The sequence below is a fragment of the Saimiri boliviensis genome, chromosome 7 (assembly GCF_048565385.1).
Source record: "Saimiri boliviensis isolate mSaiBol1 chromosome 7, mSaiBol1.pri, whole genome shotgun sequence".
Lineage (NCBI taxonomy): Eukaryota > Metazoa > Chordata > Mammalia > Primates > Cebidae > Saimiri > Saimiri boliviensis.
In genome coordinates, this window is record NC_133455.1 from 65,293,135 (window position 1) to 65,314,928 (window position 21,794).

Sequence of the window (21,794 nt, forward strand, 5' to 3'; positions counted from 1 at the left end):
CCTTTTTTCTACCACTCTCTTCATTATAGGAATTCTGACATGGCATAAAACAAACCAGTATGATTACAGTCAGTATTTATTGGGTGTTTTCAATGTGCCATGTATTCAACTGATCGCCTTACAAATGCACTATTTTATCTAATATGAAATAAATTTTCTGAAAGTTGTGCATGCCTACAAAAAGCTCTTCGGTTCTTGAGAATTAGCAGGTATATCCATCCCAGGATGTTCTTCTCTCACTTCTAATTTGGTCACCTTGAATCTGTGTGTTAAACTTTGTTGTTTTTTGTTTTTTTTTTTTTTTTTTTTTTTTTTTTGCAATGGAGTCTTGCTTTGTCACCCAGGCTGGAGTGCAGTGGTGTGATCTCAGCTCACTGTAACCCCCGCCTCCCGGGTTCAAGGATTCTCCTGCTTTAGCCACCCAAGTAGCTGGGATTACAGGTGCCCACCACCACACCTGTCTAATTTTTGTATTTTTCGTAGAGATGGAGTTCCACCATGTTGGCCAGGCTGGTCTTGAACTCCTGACCTAGGTGGTCCACCCGCCTTGGCCTCCCAAAGTGCTGGGATTACAGGTGTGAGCCACTGCGCCTGGCCCTGTGAGGTAAACTTAATGTTAATCATGACATAATTCACATGGCCAAATAGATGACTTCACTGTAGGAACAGCCAGGTGGGAACATAAGAAATTTTGCTCAAACATTTCATTAAAGCACAAACTCATTCACAAGAGGAGAAAGAGAAGAACAATACCTTGACAAAATATTCCATTTCAAGCATTTCAAGCAGATTTCCTCTAGCATTAATGCCCCCCCCCCTTTTTTTTCCTGGAGATTAAGTTTTGCTCTGTTGTCAAAGCTGGAGTGCAGTGATCTTGGCTCACTGCAACTTCTGCCTCCCAGGTTCAAGCAATTCTCCTGCCTCAGCCTCCTGAGTAGCTGGGCTTATAGGTGCTCACCACCACACCTGGCTAATTTTTGTATCTTTAGTAGAGACGGGGTTTCACCTTGTTGGCCAGGATGGTCTCCAACTCCTGACCTCAGGTGATCCACCCACCTTGGCCTCCCAAAATGCTGGGATTGCCGGCATGAGCCACCGTACCAGGCCAATGTCCTTTTCTTTAACAAGCCGAAGTTCAAATAACACTTACGTGTTGGTTAACAAAAGCGAGGCAGATAGCCAAAAGGATAGCTAAGGCTCTGAAAAATATTGCGAATTTTAAGGCAGCCAAGGGTTTATAAACCTGCAGCATGTGCTTGAAGATATGTATTGTCTTTATCTTTCTTCCTCACCCACTTCATGATTCAGCTGCACTGTCTTTTTAGACTATAATTAAAATGTTCTAATCTTCCAGTTCAGTTCAGAGTTCCAGTTTCAAATCAGCATGAAGACAATGAAGAAGGAAACATGAATTTAGACATAGGAACAATTCAAGCATTATTTCCCAAATGACTGTTTCCCAAACTATGCTCCTGGGATAAAAATGGGGATATTTCAATGCTGGGAATATTTTTATCTTAAAATTTCTTTCCTTTTCTTCTTTCTCTCTCTCTCTCTCTTTTTTTTTTTAACGAGTATATAAGAAAAATTCCAAACGTACTTAGTCAGTTATTCTCTCTTTTTTTTCCCCACCTGGTGCAGGTGAGCTAAGGCTGAAAAGGGCATTAGTGCAGTTCTTCCTCTTCTTTTTTTTTTTTTTTTTTTTTTTTTTTTGGCACGATATCGGCAACCTCTGCCTCCTGGGTTCAAGCAATTCTCCTGCCTCAGACCCCGAAACAGCTGGGATTTCAGGCATGTGCCACCACACCCAGCTAATTTTGTATTTTTATAGAGACAGGGTTTCACCATGCTGGTCAGCCTGGTCCAGAACTCCTGACCTCAGGTGATCCACCTGCCTCAGCCTCTCAAAGTGCTGGGATTACAGGCATGAACCATTGGGTCCAGCCTAGCCACTTATTCTTAAGAAATAATCTCCCATTTAAAACATGAGAAAACAAGACAGCTTAACAAAATAACTCACTTAATACATGGTATGTGCCCCATAGGCTAATGCCTGAGTCCACTGTTGCAAGGATGTATGTAATTTATGGGTGATTATATGACCATTTAACACACAACAGCCAAATATTTTGTCTTTTTATTCCAACATACGTTGTGATGTATAAAATAATTTATTCTAATTTTTTTTCTGTTCTGGTCTTTGAATCAAATTTTGTAGCCATCAGTCTCAGACCTCTTTTCTGTGGGCCTACTTTGATCCAAGTGTGTGGCATATCTCATGAGTTCCTGCTAGTATTCTGACAATACACCATCCTACTTTGTAAAGTCTGTTGTAGTCAAGTAAGTTTGAGACAGGGCACAGTGGTTCACGCCGGTACTTCCAGCACTTTGGGAGGCTGAGGCTGGGGGGATCGCTTGAAGCCAGGAGTTTGAGACTATTCTGAGAATTTCAGCAAGACCCTGTCTCTACAAAAAATAAAAGCCCAGCATGGTGGCACACACCTGTAGTCCCAGCCACTTGGGAGGCTGAGACAGAAAGATCACTTGAGCCCAGGATTTAGAGGCTACAGTGAGCTATGATCACACTACTGCACTCCAGCCTGGGCAACAGAGTAAGAACTTGTCTCTTAAAAAATAATAATAATAATAATAATAAACACAAGCCAGGCGCGGTGGCTCACGCCTGTAATCCCAGCACTTTGGGAGGCCAAGGCAGTTGGATCACAAGGTCAGGAGTTCAAGACCAACTTGGCCAACATGGTGAAACCCCGTTGCTACTAAAAATACAAAAATTAGCTAGGTGTGGTGGTGGGTGCCTATAATCCCAGCTACTCAGGAGGCTGAGGCAGGAGAATCACTTGAACCTGGGAGGTGGAGGTTGCATTGAGCCAAGATCACACCACTGCACTCCAGCCTGGGCAACAGAGCAAGACTCCAACTCCAAACAAATGAAGAAAAAATCCTTGTAATTCCTCAGTAAGCTGGCATCTCCAGTTTCTAAACCTCTGTTGTATCTGCCTGGAATACCCTTCTATCTCTAACTTAACCTTCCCCTATTTACTTGGTCTACTTCCACACATTCTTCAAGACTTGGCTCAGACATTACCTTCTTGAGGAAGTCAGGTTAAATGTCTTTTCTCTGAGCTTCTGCGGTCCTGTACACCCGTCTCACAGCCTCACAGGACCTGTCATACTTTTTATGATGGCCCACCTATTATTCCTCTCTCCTGTACTCTGTTTCCTTGCACATAAAGACCACATAGAATGATTTGTCAGTAAGTTTTTCAGCTTATTTCCTATGCTTACTCAGCATAGTGACTGCCTTTCAAAATAATATCAGAGAGTAAGATTTTCTTGCATAAAATGTGTTAAATGTATAAGAATATATATATGAGTATCTGAAGATAATCTCTAATCAAGTAGATTTTTATTTTATTTTTATAAATTATTTTTCCCAGGAGTATAGACTCACGTTGCCCTGAATCCATGCTCTCCCAAATAGATTTTAATTTAATTTAATTTTATTTTATTTATTTATTTTTGAGACAGAATCTCACTCTGCTGCTCAGGCTGGAATGCAGTGGTGCAATCTCGGCTCTCTGCAACCTCCACCTCCCAGGTTCAAGTGATTTTCCTGCCTCAGCCCCCCAAGTAGCTGGGATTACATACATGCACCACCACATCTGGCTAATTTTTATATTTTTAGTAGAGATGGTTTCACCATGTGGGCCAAGCTGGTCTCGAGTTCCTGACCTCAGGTGATCCACCTGGTTTGGCCTCCCAAAGTGCTGGGATTACAGGTGTGAGCCACCATGCTCAGCCTCCAAATAGATTTTTAAAAATCACTTCAGCCCGGCGCGGTGGCTCAAGCCTGTAATCCCAGCACTTTGGGAGGCCGAGGCGGGTGGATCACGAGGTCAAGAGATCGAGACCATCCTGGTCAACATGGTGAAACCCCGTCTCTACTAAAGATACAAAAAATTAGCTGGGCATGGTGGCACGTGCCTGTAATCCCAGCTACTCAGGAGGCTGAGGCAGGAGAATTGCCTGAACCCAGGAGGCGGAGGTTGCGGTGAGCCGAGATCGCGCCATTGCACTCCAGCCTGGGTAACAAGAGCGAAACTCCGTCTCAAAAAAAATAAATAAATAAATAAAAATAAAAATAAAAATCACTTCAGCTCTATGCCTTCTGAGCATCTGCTGAGCAAAATAATTTTCCAATGAAGGCTCATTATTTGGTCAGCTATAAGTTGCAGAGCTCCTCAACCAAAATTATGTGACCTGAAAAAAATGACACTCTGTCCTGGCAGCTGTTACCAAATTCCCAGACACTCTATAGCCTAGAGTTACAGTTGTTACTAATTTTAAGCATTTAATTTAGAACACATGCTTCCTTGGCAACTGGACGTCAGACTTTTCAACCTACCTTTTCTCCTTCCTGATGGGTGATACAGACCTCAGGACTTGGGGGCACATTCTCCTTTTGCTCCATTTTATGAATTTTGATTTCACCACCACTGGCTTTTAATTCATTCTACAAAATAAAAATAACTGTAAAAATTTTCTTAAAGTCATCATTCTATTCTCTTCATAGCATGTCTATTAGATAAACTTGGAATGTTAAAAAAAAAATTCTTCTAAGAAGCCTGAGGTCAAATCAACCCCCTAATCTCACAAGCAAAACCCACTGACTTGTGAAATGACAAAAGCAGCTTTGTGGACACATACCTCAGAGTTAAATATTTGTATGCTAGACTAAAACTGGATTGCTCATTAGAATACAGACACATCAACACAGACATACAGAACACCCAAGCATACAACATTCTTGTGATTCACTCTTCTAGCAGCAGAGCTTGTGGTAATGCAAAGCTTGTGAGTTTTATCAGAAAAGACCATTCTGGAGCAGGGGAAAGGATATGCCAAGTGCCAATAATAGAAAACATACTGACCATATATATATAAATGCCCGGCCTGGAAAGAAAGACAGGGTTGATGTATACATATAAAAACTGAAATTATATTTAATGATACCATAAAGCAACCTTTTTTGTGGACTTTCAAAAACATGTTTTTGAAAATACACATATAATTCACATACAATTCATATATTGTACTAAAGATATAAGTTATTTTATTTCTTATAACAGAGCCTCGACATAAAAGTGCATGCATTTTATTGTCATAAGAAATGAGCATAATTGCATTTTTTCCTTGCAAAGGACACTCGAGCAGAATATTACAACTAACTCATCTATTACATCTAAAATCAACATAGTGACTGGGTGCGGTGGCTCATGCCTGTAATCCCAGCACTGCGGGAGGTAAAGTGGGTGGATCACCTGAGGTCAGGAGTTCAAGACCAGCCTGGCCAACATGGTGAAACCCTGTCTTTAATAAAAATACAAAAAATTAGCTGGGCACAGTGGCGCACGCCTGTGATCCCAGCTACTTGGGAGGCTGAGGCAGGAGAATCGCTTGAATCCGCGAGGCAGAGGTTGCAGTGAGCCGAGATGGTGCTGTTGCACTCCAGCCTGGGCAATAAGAGCAAAACTTCGTCTCAAAATAAATGAAGTAAAGTGAAATGAAATGAAATAAAATAATAAAATCAACATAGAGGTTGATGACTATGGACATTTCCTAACGTTAGTCTGCCAGCAATGTAGTAATCTAGTACATTTCTGTTCTCTGTGATTCTTCAGGCATGGGAGGAAACAATTTATGGCCACAGGGCCAATGAAGGGAATGTGAGTATGATTGAGTCACCTAGGGATGGTATTCCAGATTATGGCCCACAGCTCTGGGGGTGCATCTGTGAGAGGAGCTGGCAGCTAGCACTGCAGAACAACACTGTAGCCCAGCAGCTCCTTCCATCTCCAAGCCCCACCTCCAGAACTGCTGCCAGAGAGTATGTGCCTTGTTACAACCATATTCTGTAAGGGGCCTGGGAAATTCTTTGCAGATGAGATAAAAGACTTTTTACAAGAATTCCTGAAGACTTTTCAACTCTTAAAATCTCCAGAGCAGGAGAACTATAATGCAGAAATGGTTAGGAGATTTAAAAAACAACAAAAAAAAAGTCACTCAACAGGTTTCCCCACATAGGGAGTCACCTCGTGGAATGTTTGCAGCAGGAGGGCACTGAGAATTAGCACAATCTGGTAACAAGAGAAAGTTCAGCTTCAGAGAACCCAATTTGCTGTCTCTCCTGCCCTGCCTTCTAAGAGAAGTCTAAATTTGCTCACTTTTCACATTCACAGTGCATAATTAGCCCATGATACTCCACTTTGCTAATTGATTTACACACATCATCTCGTCTTAAAACATAAAGTTGTTAACGTTACGGCTTAAAAACCAAGATGAAGGCCGGGCGCGGTGGCTCAAGCCTGTAATCCCAGCACTTTGGGAGGCCGAGGCAGGTGGATCACAAGGTCAAGAGATAGAGACCACCCTGGTCAACATGGTGAAACCCCGTCTCTACTAAAAATACAAAAAATTAGCTTGGCATGGTGGTGCATGCCTGTAATCCCAGCTACTCAGGAGGTTGAGGCAGGAGAAATGCCTGAACCCAGGAGGTGGAGGTTGCGGTGAGCCGAGATCATGCCATTGCACTCCAGCCTGGGTAACAAGAGTGAAACTCCGTCTCAAAAAAAAAAAAAAAAAAGATGAAATTGTTCATTGCCCAGAGAATTAAGTCCACCAAATAGTACTAGGGAATGTATACTTAATAATGTGGGGAAGAGAAGGCTTAACTCCCAGAATACACATTATAGTTTCTAACATGCACCAATTTTGATCTGCCTAGGAACAAAAACAATTCAATATTGTTCTGTTGATTTTGTTAAACAATTAGGACATCAAGAGATTAATGGTTTGTAATTTGAAATCTTAGGGCAAAAGCTTGAAGGACACAAAAATATGTGTGTGTACATTTGTATCTATGTGTGTATATATATGAGTAAATAGCACTTAAAAGGTAACTTCTTTTTTTTGAGATGGAGTTTTACCCTGTCACCCAGACTGGAGTACAGTAGCTCTATCTCAGCTCACTGTAACTTCCATCTCCTGGGTTCAAGCGATTCTTTTGCCTCAGCTTCCTAGTAGCTGGGATTACAGGTGTGTGCCACTATGCCCAGCTAAGTTTTTTTGTATTTTTAGTAGAGACTGGGTTTCACCATGTTGGCCAGGCTGGTTCCAAACTCCTGACCTCAAATGATCCACCTGCCTCAGACTCCCAAAGTGTATGGGTGTGAGCCATGACGCCTCGCTAAAAGGTAACTTCAATTAAGCAGTTCCATAGTGTCAGCTTGCCAGTTAAGCACAGGACAATGTAAAATGGAAAGACCTGCCATTGTGTTTTGAATATCAGAATTTTCATGCTTACTGAGCACATCATCTTCTTGTGATTTCTCCCTTTTTCTTATCTACTATTCTACTTCTTTAGGAAAACGGTACATCGTAAGGATTAAAGATTAAGTAGACCATCTATTGTATGACTACTTCATATGAAATTTCCAAAATAGGCAGATACATAAAGACAGGAAGTAGATCAGTGGTTGCCAGAGGATGGGGGGGGGGCGGTTGGGAGTGACTGCACAGGTATGGGGTTTCTTTTCAGGGTGATGGAAAGGTTCTGGAATTAAACAGTGGTAATGGTTTGACAACCTTGTGAATATGCTAGAAATCACAAAATTGTGTACTTTAAAATGGTGATTTTATATTATGTGAGTTATATCTCAGTAAAAAATTATTTTTAAAAAACTCCTCATTAATAAACATAGCTGATATTTCTCTCTAGTCTTCTTCATTCTTCCCTCAAAAACCAAAATAAACTCTCCAGTCTTCTGCCTTCTTCCCTCAAAAACCAAGATAAAATAAGAATTATATTAAAACTAATAAAATACTAATTCTTAAACAACAACACAAACATTAAGTAGAAGAGCCAGAGAAACTCTCAGTGATATTACTGACTGGTAATATCACAAAAAAAGTGAGTGCGCTGGGAACAAGGACTAAGAAAGCAAAGTCAGGATCATACCACAGTAAGAATAGCAAATCCAGCAAGGATAGCATTCATGTGAAAGAGAATAGCTAGGGGACCAGGACTCAGATGTAAGGGTCTGGTCACATTTCCTAGTTCTAGTACTCAGTGACCATCTGCTGGATGGGAATGAGTGAATGAATGAATGAATGAATGATGCAGAACACATACCATATAGTTGGTTGAGCTGCTTTGTTTGGATACAGCTGCCTGGTACTTGGCCATTCGATCCTTTATAGAGGTTTCTGAGAGGCGTGGAAGTTCCAGATTTCGCCTACTCTCATTTTTCTCCAAGTTGAATGTAGAAGATGACAACTGACCTGGAAGCATCCAAATAACATGTTTTATTTTATTTCTGAGATGGGGTCTCATTCTATCACCCAGGCTGAAGTGCAGTGGCACGATCGTAGCTCACTGCAGCCACAAACTCCTGGGCTCAAGAGATCCTCCCACCTCAGCCTCCCAAAGTGCTGGGATTATAGGTGTAAATCACCATGACTGGCCAACATGTTTTATTAGAAGATAAAAGTGATTCAAATAATTTCAAGATTCTAAATTTTGGGTTGTTAGCTAATGGCCAATTTCTTCTAATAAAAGCACTAAGAAGAAAATCAGGTATATAATTGTCAATTCTAAAGTAATATTCATTCATTTTCTTTTTTTTTTTTGAGCCAGGGTCTTACTCTGTCACCAGGCTAGAGTGTACAGGGCAGTGACATGATTATAGTTCACTGCAGCTTTGAAGTCTTGGGCTCAAGTCATCCACACACCTCAGCTTCCCAAGTAGCAGTGAATTCAAGGACACACCACCATGCTGGATTTTTTTCTTTCTTTCTTTTTTCTTTTTTTTCAAAAGAGACAAGTCTCACTATGCTGCCCAGGCTGGTTGCAAATTCCTGGGTTTAAGTGGTCCTCCTGTCTTAGCCTCCCCAAGTGCTGAAATTACGGTTCTGAGCCACCATGCCTGGCCCCATATTTTAAAATTTTGGGTAATTTAACACGAAAAAGAAGAGATTATAATGCCTTTTAATTTGCATTTCTTTGATTATTAGGTAGCTGATGATTTTCCTGTTTTTACTAATTTTTTATTTTGTGAAGTGCCTATATATGTCCCCTTTAAATCATAATAATTCCACTCACAAAGTGTTATCACTGGTAATACAGGGTAACAAAACTTGATAGGGGACACGGCCCATCTATTGAAGCCCTCAAACCCCAGATGACTGGAGCTGAAATTGATTGTAGCACTTTCCTTACAGCCCCTTAAAGTACCCTTTGGTTACCATAGGTTACCACTAACAAGGGTGGATTAAAAATACAAAAAAAGCAACATGGTGTCTCATGCCTGTAATCCCAGCACTTTGGGAGGCCGAGGTAGGAGGATCACCTGAGGTCAGGGGTTCAATACCAGCCTGACCAACATGGAGAAACCCTGTCCCATCTCTACTAAAAATACAAAATTAGTTGGGTATGGTGGTGCATGCCTGTAATCCCATCTACTCGGAAGGCTGAGGCACAAGAATCACTTGAATCTGGGAGACAGAGGTTGCCGTGAGCTGAGATTGCACCATTGCACTCCAGCCTGGGCAACAAGAGTGACACTCTGTCTCAAAAACAACAACAACAACAACAACAACAACAACAACAACAACAACAAAAGCTATTTATTGAATACAATGAGAATTGAGAAAGGTTTACATCTAAAAGGGAGACTTCCTTTTAATTTGTGCCACTCTTCCTTTAAAAGCATTGGCTTTGAGTCCAAAAGATATTGCTATACTGAGTACTTCCTATAGGACCTCATACACAGGGAACTGTCTGCTTACCTGGACCTATTTCCAGGTCATCAAGAGAATAGCTGTTTTCAGAGATCTTCCTTCCATTTGTACTTCGGCTTTGGGCTCGGAGAATCTGTTTGGAAAACAAAACCCAAGAATAAGTTTTGCAGAAATGATGGGAAATTGTGATGCAAGGTTCAACTTGCAAACCTTCTTTATAAATAAAATACAGGTTCAATTTTATTTTTATCTTCCTTAAAATTTTTTTAAAAATTCCGGCCAGGTGCAGTGGCTCATGTCTGTAATTCCAGCACTTTTGGAGGCTGAGGCTGGTGGATCACGAGGTCAGGGGTTCCAGACCAGCCTGGCCAAGATGTTGAAACCCCGCCTATACTAAAAATACAAAAAATTAACCAGTTGTGGTGGCAGACGCCTGTAATCCCAGCTACTTGGGAGGCTGAGGCAGAGAACTGCTTGAACCTGGGAGGCAGAGGTTGCAGTGAGCCAAGATCGTGTCACTGTGCTCCAGCCTGGGCAAACAGAGTGAGACTCCATCTCAAAAAAAAAAAAAAAAAAAAAAAAATTACAAATATCAAGTGCTACATATTCACAGGTGCCCAGGGAAGAATAAGTAACTCTATATAGGTAACATTCTCTGCTAAAGATCACTTCCTAACCAGCAAGTTTTGTAACACTTATTGGAGGGGAATTCTCACATCCCAGATGACAATGACATGTCCTTCCAAATTGCCAAGTCCTGATGCAGAACTGCTGTTTCCTTTCTCCATCTCATGTTATCTCTGCTATTGCTGCCTTGGTTCATGTCTTCATCATCTTTCCCCTGGACTACTTCATTACACGTTTTTAACTGGTTCTTCATTATCTTCCAATCTAGTCTCTATGACACTGCCATTATCCCCAAAATACAAAGTAATTATCCAAAAATATAAACCCATTTTACTCTCCTGGTCAAAATTCTTCAGAATTCCCACTCAATTCTGCAATTAAATCCAAAGTGCTTAGTAAGTCACAGAAGTCCTGTTCTAGATCTGGTCCCTATCAAGGCAGCCTCCTTTGTCCTTCTGTTGTCTTGCAAATGCCTGTTTCTTCAAAGACTCAGTCTAAGCACTATGAAGTCTTGAGTACCTCGCCAACATAAATTTAGGTAATCTTTCCTCTGTTCCCAAGGTACCTGGTCAAACTGTTGTGTGACTGTCCCTCTACTGCACTGTAAGCTTGCTGAGAGCAGAGACCATGCCTTTTTGTCCGCATATTTCCAGGACTTACAGAAAAGTGCATGGCACAGATTTAGCCTGGGTGACAGAGCAAGACTCTGTCACACACACACACACACACACACACACACACACACACAAAGAAAGAAAATGAAGATCACTGGTCAAGAGGAAAAGATATGTCTGGCAGGATATATTTTTAATTTTTATTTTTTTATTTTTTTGAGACAGAGTCTCTGTCGGCCAGGCTGGAGTGCAGCGGTACAATCTCGGCTCACTGCAACCCCTACCTCCTAAGCTCAAACAATTCTCCTGTCTCAGCCTCCTGAGTAGCTGGGATTACAGGCGTCTGCCACCACACCTAATTATATGTGTTTTTGGTAGAGATGGGGTTTCACTATGTTGGCTAGGCTGGTCTCAAACTCCTGACCGCAAGTGATCTGCCCGTCTCGGTCTCACAAAGTGCTGGGATCACAGGTGTGAGCCACCGCGCCTGGCCCACCTTTTAAATTTTGCTTCAACATACTTCTCATTTGCTGATCATTAAAATAAAGAAAATTCCACAGACTTATTCCAAATGGTGCTGCCCCAGAAGATAAACACTACAAAAATTAGAATTTTCAGGACTCAAAATGGGAGAAAGCCTGCTGATAAACTTCTTTTGAAAAACCAAAAGGCACTGGGCACAGTGGCTCATACCTGTGATCCCAGTACTTTGGAAGACTGAGGCAGGTGGATTATTTGAGGTCAGGAGTTCAAGACCAGCCTGGCCAACATGGCAAAACCCTGTCTCTACTAAAAATACAAAAATTAGCTGCGTGTGGTAGTGTGTGCCTGTAATCCTAGCTACGGGAGACAGAGGCAGGAGAATTGCTTGAACCTGGGAGGCGGAGGTTGCAGTGACCCGAGATCACACCACTGCACTCCAGCCTGGACAACAAAGAGACACCCCGTTTAAAAAAAAAACACAAAAGGAAAAACCAAAAACAGGTTCTGCATTCTTAATACAGATATTTACTTTCTATCTAAGGTAAAGTTCAAGCACAATTCCAAGAATATGTGTTACATGTTATAACCTGCAGAGAGCTCAGCTTTCTGTCTAATTGGAGCTATACATCCTTCTCTGCCTTTCGTGAAGTCCCAGCACTGCTGTTATTGGGAGCTCAATTGTTTAGAACCAGAGCATACACCTTGCCAGGGCAGAAGCTTTCTTTGATTTTTAAATGCATAAATGTCCCATCTTTGCTAGCTTTTAATTTAAACTACTGGGTTAAATAATCCCCCCTTCTCTGCCACCTTTTGAGGGCTTTTGCTCCATGGGGATATCAAAACTCTGCATTAATTTCTTTCAAGTACTAAAAAAGTAAATGTGCAAAGCCATTTGGTCTCACAGAAAAATAGGAAAAGAACTGTCTCTGAAAATCCCTTATGCTGACTGTGGCTCTCAGGAGAAATAAAGCTTTTAGGTAAGATGGGTTTTAATGATATCCCAGGTGAAGCACAGCATTACTTTCAATAGCTTTCACCTCCAAACCACTCCAACATTAAGAATAACAAGGTTGGGCCAAGCGTGGTGACTCACACCTGTAATCCCAGGACTTTGGGAGGCTGAGGCTGGTGGATTACCTGAGGCCAGACATTCAAGACCAGCCTGGGCAACCTGGTGAAACCCCGTCTCTACTAATAATACAAAAACTTAGCTGGACATGGTGGTGAATGCCTGTAATCCCAGATACTCGGGAGGCTGAGGCAGGAGAATCGCCTGAGCCTGGGAGGTGGAGGTTGCAGTGTGCCACTGCACTGCAGCCTGGGCAACAAGAGCTAAACTCTGTCTAAAATAAAAATAACAAGGCTGAGTGTGGTAACTCATGCCTGTAATCTCAGCATTTTTGGAGGCAGAGGCAGGAGAACTGCTTCAGGCCAGACATTTGAGATGGGTCTGGGCAGCATGGTGAGACCCTGACTCTGCTTTAAAAAAAATAATAATAATAATTAGCCAGGCATGGTGATGCCTGCAGTCCCAGCTACTCCAGAGGCTGAGGTGGAATGACTGCTTGAGTCCAGGAAGTTGAGGCTGCAGTGAGCTATGATTGTGCCACTGCACTCCAGCCTGAATGATACAACAAGACCCTGTCTCAAAAACAAACAAACAAAAAATGATCTCAAATCCATTGGAGTTTTATGATCCACATTTTCCAAGTTGCAATCTGAGGTACTGGAAGAAGGAGGGGTTTCCTCCAATATTTCTCAAGGAAGTAAAGGAACATAACACACACACACACACACACACACACACACACACACACGCACACCGGAATTCTGACACCAGAATACTCTTGTGTAACAGGCTTTTATCACATTTTAGCTCTTTTTACTCAGACACTTGAGGGAGCCTTAATCATTCTAATGTCAAGGAAAGAGAATAGACAAGACGCTTTTAAGACTTTCTGGAATTTCCTAAGTCCTGGCCTCACCCCACCCGGCAAGTCCTCCTTCCTGTCAGCTGACAAAACTCTGGTTAGTATGAACATCACTCAAATATTCTCTGTGAATCCATAAATCAAACGCACCAAGACGTACTAGTAAGAGGATAAAAGTTTGGGACTTTTAGCCAGTAGTCTGTGGAATTTTTTTCCATTTTTTTTTAAAAAGAAATAAAATAAGTTAGGTTCTAAATAAGTAACAAAGTAGGATTTCCTTTCCTTTCTACATCTATCTTCAGAAAAAGTTATCTTTAAAAGTTGATTCTCAACACTTTTTACTGAGTCCCCTATCTCACTTAGCCACTTCCTTTAACCTTTCAACTTCAACCTTCCTTTGGATGCTCTCATCTTGCCAAGGGCAGAGGGAAAAATGAAACTTTGTTGAACTATGCATGGGATCGGGGCATAGATAAAAGCTAGCCTCCTCGATTTTCTCTCAAGACTCAAGACTTTAAGTCTTGAGAGAAAAATTTCTTTCTTCAGGAACTCTTAGAAAAAGAGTTCATGTAATTAAAATAATACACATAGAAAGAGCTTTTAAACCATGTGGTAGGATTTCTCTACATTTTCTGTATTCCCAAGCATTCTACAAATACTATGTGTTAGTCTTATAATTAGGGAAATAAAAAAAAAAGGAAGGAGAGATAACAGTTATATCTATTAATTTAAGTAAACAAAAATGGTAAAACCAAATGCTAATGAAGCATTGGGGAATGTGTCCTTAGATTGTACTAGTGGTGTTATAAAATAGTATAATCTTGAGAACAAGATGAAAATATGTAAGAATAAACAATAAATCATACTTTTTGAAGAACAATGTTTAATGAATTACATCTTTTTAATTTTTTTTTTTTTTTTTTTTTTTTTGAGACAAAGTCTTGCCCTGTTGCCCTGGATGGAGTGCAGTGGTATCTCAACTCACTGCATCCTCTGCCTCCCAGGTTTAAGCAATTCTCTTGCCTCAACCTTCTGAGTAGTGGGGATTTCAGATGCACATCACCATGCCTCCCTAATTTTTGTATTTTTAGTAGAGATGGCATTTTGCCATGTTGGCCAGGCTGGTCTCAAACTCCTGACCTCGAGTGATCCACCTGCCTTGGCCTCCCAAAGTGCAGGGATTCAAAAGCCACCATGCCAGTACCCAAACCCACAAGCTTCTAACTCTAGAGCTTTCATTCACATCTCTTGCATTCCAATATATTTCTTCTGTTCACTGTCCTGATGCTTTTCAATTAGTTAAGCATAAAATGTGGGAAGACAGAGTTAATGTCTTTGAGAACATAGCTGTTGTTATGTTTTCAATTTTTCTCAGTTTCCTTAGATTTCAGATATGTAGGGCCATGGCCCATTGTTTCTATTCAATAAATAGTTATAATATCCATGAAGATAGCATTATATGGTAGAAGGGTTACTATACAATTTCAGTCTAGTTCTGATATTAGCCACATGACATTGAGTATATCAATTAACTTCTCTGACCTCATCTGATAGCATCTGTAAAATTGGGACTGTAAGATTCTAACTGACTGAGGGCATTGAGCTGGATTAAGTAATTTCTTTTTTCTTTTTTTTTTTTTGAGACTGAGTTTCGCCCTTGTTACCCAGGCTGGAGTGCAATGGCGCGATCTCGGCTCACCGCAACCTCCGCCTCCTGGGTTCAGGCAATTCTCCTGCCTCAGCCTCCTGAGTAGCTGGGATTACAGGCATGCACCACCACGCCCAGCTAATTTTTTGCACTTTTAGTAGAGACGGGGTTTCACCATATTGACCAGGATGGTCTCGATCTCTCGACCTCGTGATCCACCCGCCTCGGCCTCCCAAAGTGCTGGGATTACAGGCTTGAGCCACCGCGCCCGGCAAGTAATTTCTTAAACTCTCGTAACGTTCTAGGATCTGTATGTCAACAATTTTAATAGCGATTTTTCACTCGTAACTCACTGATGAGTTAGAATGAGATAGAAGGCTAGAGGAAATGACTCTTAAATATATTCATCTGGATACATACCTACCTTGTGTAATTCAGGAGTGAGTCCACTAGCAGGAAGACAAAGGTAGTAATATTTTATAGTGGGGGAAGATGAAATCTTTCTAGCCCCTTTGACATCTAATACAGCCAACACTGCTTAAAGAATGTTCCAGTCCCCTGACATTGCTTGTTGATATGTTTTGCTATAATGAAACTGGCTAAAAACCAGTACACAGTGGACATGAAAGTAAGCAGGGAAGAGATGAGTGGTCTCTAGCTGGCACATCAAGGGTAGTCATTTAGGGCAAGGAACAATGAAAAAGACTGCAATTCTTTGACTGGTATCTTTACCCTGGATCCGTTATTATCTTCACACACACACACACACACACACACACACACACACACACAGAGAGATTACTCATAGTTATTCATTAAGAATTAATAAAAAATTTATGACCAGGCATGGGCTTATGCCTGTAATCCCAGCACTTTGGGAGGCCAAGGCAGGCGGATTACCTGAGGTTAGGAGTTTGAGACCTGGCCAACATGGTGAAAACTGTCTCTACTAAAAATACAAAAATTAGCCAGGTGTGGTTGTGGTGGCATGTGCCGGTAATCCCAGCTACCCAGGAGGCTGAGGCAGAATTGCTGGAACAGGGATGCAGGGGAGGGGTGGTGGGGGAGAGGCTGCAGTGAGCTGAGACTGTGCCACCATACTTCAGCCTGGGTGACAGAGCAAAACTCTGAAAATAAATAAATGAATAAATAAATAAAGTATGATATGTAGTCTTTACAAGAAATGTACCACTATAGATAGATGTTAGTAAAAATAATGCTGAGAATAGCCTTATTTACATTTTGGAAATGACAAGAAAAGCTATAAACTGTAGGTGAGTATGCTAAATCAGCAAAAAGTTAGTTTTACCAAAATATGTGAGAAAGAGTGCATTGACAGAAAAACAAAGACAATTCTTGTGTACAATTAACAATAATAATATGCAAAACCAATTACCACATTTAAAGGACTAGCAACATATCTATTGGAGATTAAATGTCAGGTCAAGGTAAGAGTCAAGATTCACTGACAGGCAAATTAAAGATATACTCCCTAAAATTGAGATGACTGTATAGACTCCACAGTGATGTTAATAGTTATTCAAATACTTTTCCTCCCCAAACTCGCTTTAAAATTTTAACTTAAAACTATACAACTAATATCAATTATGAACATCCTCAGAATTATATTCTTCTTGGTATATAATTCTAAATAACAAGACATATTCAGAAAGCAGAAGAAAAATTTTTATCATGATAACGTTAAGTAGATAAAGGAGCACATGCAATTATTAACTAAGAGGAAGAAAAAATGTTATGAATAATTTCTGTAACAATCTGGGGATTCCCTATGGACACCTACTCATTCAACAATTAAGCCTATATAAATTATTTCTTTGATGCAGATTACAGATTGGCTAGCTGTGAATAAACACCTGATGAACAGAAATCATCGCACTTTAGCTTGGTTGCCTTACTCTCTTAAAGGCTCATTCTACTACATTAATGCATATATACTATTAAGTACCAGCGTTATGCAAAACTAAATAAAATACCAAGTGTCATTTCCAGGAACTTACAAGAAGAAAACCACAATGATATTGGAACAAGTGAAGCTTTTGTTGGCATTCGATGCTATCTATACATATCATGATCCTGGTGCTAAGAGGAACTGAAATTCAGAGAGAAGCCAAAGAGCTGGGAGTCTAAGGGGAGACAAGTGATAAGCAGGAAAAAAGGGTGTTGGGGCAAAGGAAATTTCCTTTGTTATTTTAGATATGTCTATTTTACCTGAATGTAACTGCTTTATTTTTATTTATTTTTTATTTTTTATTTTTTGAGGCGGAGTTTCGCTCTTGTTACCCAGGCTGGAGTGCAATGGCGCGATCTCGGCTCACCGCAACCTCCGCCTCCTGGGTTCAGGCAATTCTCCTGCCTCAGCCTCCTGAGTAGATGGGATTACAGGCACATGCCACCATGCCCAGCTAATTTTTTTTTGTATTTTTAGTAGAGACGGGGTTTCACCATGTTGACCAGGATGGTCTCGATCTCTCGACCTCGTGATCCACCCGCCTCGGCCTCCCAAAGTGCTGGGATTACAGGCTTGAGCCACCGCGCCCGGCTTGTAACTGCTTTATTTTTATAATATAAAATAAGTTAGGCTAGGTGCGGTGGCTCATGCCTGTAATCCTACCACTTTGGGAGGCCATGGAGGTGGATCACTTAAGGCTGGGAGATCGAGACCAGCCTGGCCAACATGGTGAAACTCCATCTCTACTAAAAATACAAAAATTAGCTGGATGTCGTGGTGTATGCCTGTAATACCAGCTACTCAGGAGGCTGAGGCAGAGAACTGCTTGAGCCTGGGAGGCAGAGGCTGCAGTGCGCTGAGATCGCGCCACTTCATTCCAGCCTGGGTGACAGAGGGAGACTCTGTCTCAAAAACAAACAAAAATGAAAACAATAAAAAACAAATGTTGACTGGGCACAGTGGCTCATGCTTGTAATCCCAGCACTTTGGGAGGCTGAAGTGGGCAGATCACGAGGTAAGGAGATGGAGACCATCCTGGCTAACATGATGAAACCCTGCCTCTCCTAAAATACAAAAAATTAGCCATTAGTGGTGGCTCATGCCTGTAGTCCCAGCTATTCAGGAGGCTGAGGCAGGGCAATCGCTTGAACCCGGGTGGCAGAGGTTGCAGTGAGCCGAGATCATGCCACTGCACTCCAGCTGTGATAGAGCAAGACACCATCTCAAAAAGAGAGTCAACATGACAATAACAAGGGTCATAACTAGTTGATCAGCTATCTTTTTTATAAAAGGATGTCCTGAATAGTTATCTTAGCCACCTAAAACCTAGATTAATACATGTAAGAAATTAGGAATGCTAAACCACATTCACTAAGTGTCACTGTGGCATTTCTTTTTCTTTTTTTTTTTTTTGAGAAGAGTTTCACTCTTGTTGCCCAGGCTGGAGTGCAACGGCTCCTGCCTCAGCTTCCCGAGTAGCTGGGATTATAGGCATGCACCACCATACCCAGATAATTTTGTATTTTTAGTAGAGATGGAGTTTCTCCATGTTGGTGAGGCTGGTCTCAAACTGCCAACCTCAAGTGATCTGCCCGCCTATACCTCCAAAAGCGCTGGGATTACAGGTGTGAGCCATTGAGGCTGGCCTAAGAAATAGGCTTTAATCAATTTGTATTATTTGGAAGGTAGCTATGCTTACTGCTATACCATCAATGCTACTTCCTTTTATTAAATGAACACTATGAACCAAGTTATTGACCACTAGGGTATAAAAACATGCTTTTTTTTAAATTTATAAAAATAAGAATTTTTAATTTTTACCTTATCTAGTAGCAAACATAAAACTATCCTGACTTTAAAAGCCAACATTGTTCTTTCTCCTACTTGGATCACAAGTTCATAAACAGTCAAGCAAGTACCCCATAGAAAAACCCCAAAATTGAAAACAGGTGTATTCTCTTCAGAAAAGTCAAAACTAGAATGTTTAGCTATTAAAGTGTTTCCCCCCCAGACTAAGATCAAGTGACTTCACTGCAGTGGCTCAAGAGTGGCTGACTCCATCATAGAACAGCTATTGCTAAGCAGCAAGCCAGAGGCTTAGACTGGATCCCTCATAATCAGACTTCAAAGTGTTCAGAACTTCAAGCCTGGCCTATGAAGTAAAATCTTTTTTTTTTTTTTTAAAGTACAATTACAATTTTATTTTTCTCCAGAGGATAGTTTTTCTTGAGTCCTTAAGAACTCTGCTCCTTATATGGGCTTTGGTGGGGGTCATGGGGCAGCCCCCACAGGTCTCATTGAGGTAGATGTATTTGGTCCTTGCGGGCTTCCTGAGCTCAGTTCCTGACTACTGTGCTGTGAATAGCACAGCTCACAAAGTAATGCAGCTTCACATCCAGCCTGGGAAGTACACAGGTGTCAAGAACACACACTTCAGAAACATCACTGATTGCTGCAGCCGCTACGTTTCAAATGATGAATTTCTTAATGGCCTTGTCGTTGGGCACACAACAGGCACAGTTCATGGAACAAATAGGCTGCAGTGAATAGCACACCCCGGTTGTAGCCCTCTTTGGCACGACCATTCTTTCTTCTTTTCTTTGTGATCTTGGAGGTGCAGACCCAAGAAAGAAGAAGTAAAAATCTTAATTTGAGGGTGACTAAATGAGTGCTTTAAGGCCACTTGGCCCCAATACACATTCTGCAAGACAGTTAAAAAAAAAAAAAGGCAAAGTAGCTGTCTCCCTCAAGGCTATGGGCTCCACTATACTTAGCACAGTTGTCCCCAAGTATAAACACTTCCCATGGCACACTTCTTCCCTATGTCCCAGGTTAGGCACAATGATGCCAAGGAGCTCTGTCATCAACACTCTCATCCTTTAAGAATTTCAGGTCAGATGTGGTGGCTCACATCTGTAATCTTACCAGTTTGGGAGGCCAAGGCAGGAGGCCAAGAAGTTTAAGATCAGTTTAAGACCAGTCTGGGCAACATAGTGAAACCCCATCTCTATAAAAAAATTTTAAAAATGAGCTGAAAGTGGTGTTGCACACCTGTGGCCCCAGCTATTTGGGGGGCTGAGGCAGAGGGGTCAAGGCTGCAGTGAGCCATGACTGTACCACTACACTCCTCCAGCCTGGGCCACAGAGTTAAGACCCTATCTCCATAAAAATAAAAACAAGCATTTCAAACAATAACAGTGGTTTAATTCTTCCTTTGGTATCTAGAAAAAAAATGGTCTTTCTCTATAAAGTCTACTATGTTCTGGTCTAGTTTCAAAAAATATAAACACACTGAAATTAAAACATGAAATATTAAGAATAAAAGATGGTGTGGAGGCCAAAAACCATGAATGCGGTAGTTAGTAGCGTGGCTTATATGACCCCTCGCCTGACCTCACACTTCCCAGAGGCACGTTCAGGAAGCCCCTGGCAGCCACTGCCCAAGGCTGCTCCAAGATTACATGTCACCTGGGCCTATGAGTTATTTGAAACAGAAACTTAACCCAACGCCAAGCTGGGCTCTCTTCTGCAATAGAATTTCTGTGCAAGTCAGCCCCAGACCCTGGGATGGTGGATGCCTGGGGACGTGGTTTCTCCGAGCAGCAGTGATGTTGGGAGATTAATACTGAAAGCTCTGCTTTGTCAGGATGTCATCAAGAATCTGCTGCAGCTCCTAATCTTCAAACCGCCCCTCTAAGCTTGGGATTAGAGCCTTGGACTCCTTGGCAGTCTCTGGGCATAGGTTGGCCAAACAGATCAACTCAAACTTACGACGCTTTTCTGGAGTAGCAAGCTACGAACACTGGAAATGGTCTGTTTTTGAAACGACTGGAATGGGCTATACAGTTTAATGTTCTTATGAAGATTTCTGAGAGTTCCTGTTCATTCTCTGCACTCTCATTCTGTTGCTTTTGATGTTCCAGAGGCATATGAACTACTGAATTTAGAAGTCTCAGCTGTTTCAAACTCTTTAAGAAAGATGAGCTGTAACATGTCCTCTATGTCACCAGCCTGTGGATCGCTGCATGCCACCACCCACCGAAAAACATCCTTACTTTTTAAAAATTTTCAAATAGACACAGCATCTTATTCTCTTGCCCAGGTTGCAGTACAGTGGAGCAATCATAGTTCACTACAGCCTCAAACTTCTGAGCTCAAGCAATTCTCCTGCCTCCTGTCTCAGCCTTTCAAATAGCTAGGACAACAGATACATCACCATACCACCCAGCATTTTTTTTTTTTTTTTTAAAGAGATGGGGTCTTAATACGTTGCTCGTCTCAAACTCCTGGTCTCAAGCCATCCTCCTGCCTCAGTCTCCCAAGTAGTTAGGATTACAGGTGTGAGACACTGTGCTCAGCAAAACACCCTCACTTTAAAAGAAAATACAGACGGGGGAGTACACAGATCCATACAAGACTATTTTTTATACATTTTTTTTTTTTGAGACAGAGTTTTGCTCTTGTCCCCTAGGCTGGAGTGCAGTGGTAAGATCTCGGCTCACTGCAACCTCCATCTCCTGGGTTCAAGTGATTCTCCTGCCTCAGCCTCCTGAGTAGCTAGGATTACAGGCATGCACCACCATGCCTGGCTAATTTTATATTTTCAGTAGAGACTGGGTTTCTCCATGTTGGTCAGGCTGGTCTTGAACTCCCCACCTCAGGTGATCTGCCCGCCTTGGCCTCCCAAAGTGCTGGGATTACAG

General features: G+C 41.5%; 1 protein-coding gene and 1 pseudogene across 6 annotated transcripts in view; both read right to left on the reverse strand.

Annotated features, from left to right (window-relative positions):
* The window catches only part of LIMA1 (LIM domain and actin binding 1), a 112,578-nt gene that overhangs the window by 21,474 nt on the left and 69,310 nt on the right, over nucleotides 1–21,794 (reverse strand). For all 6 annotated transcript variants that reach the window (XM_074402624.1, XM_003939161.4, XM_010349803.3 and 3 more), the window contains 3 exons: nucleotides 9,868–9,952; nucleotides 8,213–8,361; nucleotides 4,427–4,534 (listed from right to left, as the gene is read on the reverse strand). In XM_074402624.1, coding sequence (XP_074258725.1) covers nucleotides 4,427–4,534; nucleotides 8,213–8,361; nucleotides 9,868–9,952 — 342 coding nt within the window. The remainder of the gene's footprint in view (nucleotides 1–4,426; nucleotides 4,535–8,212; nucleotides 8,362–9,867; nucleotides 9,953–21,794) is intronic.
* On the reverse strand, nucleotides 9,965–21,147 carry LOC141585114 (DNA-directed RNA polymerase II subunit RPB4 pseudogene; annotated as a pseudogene).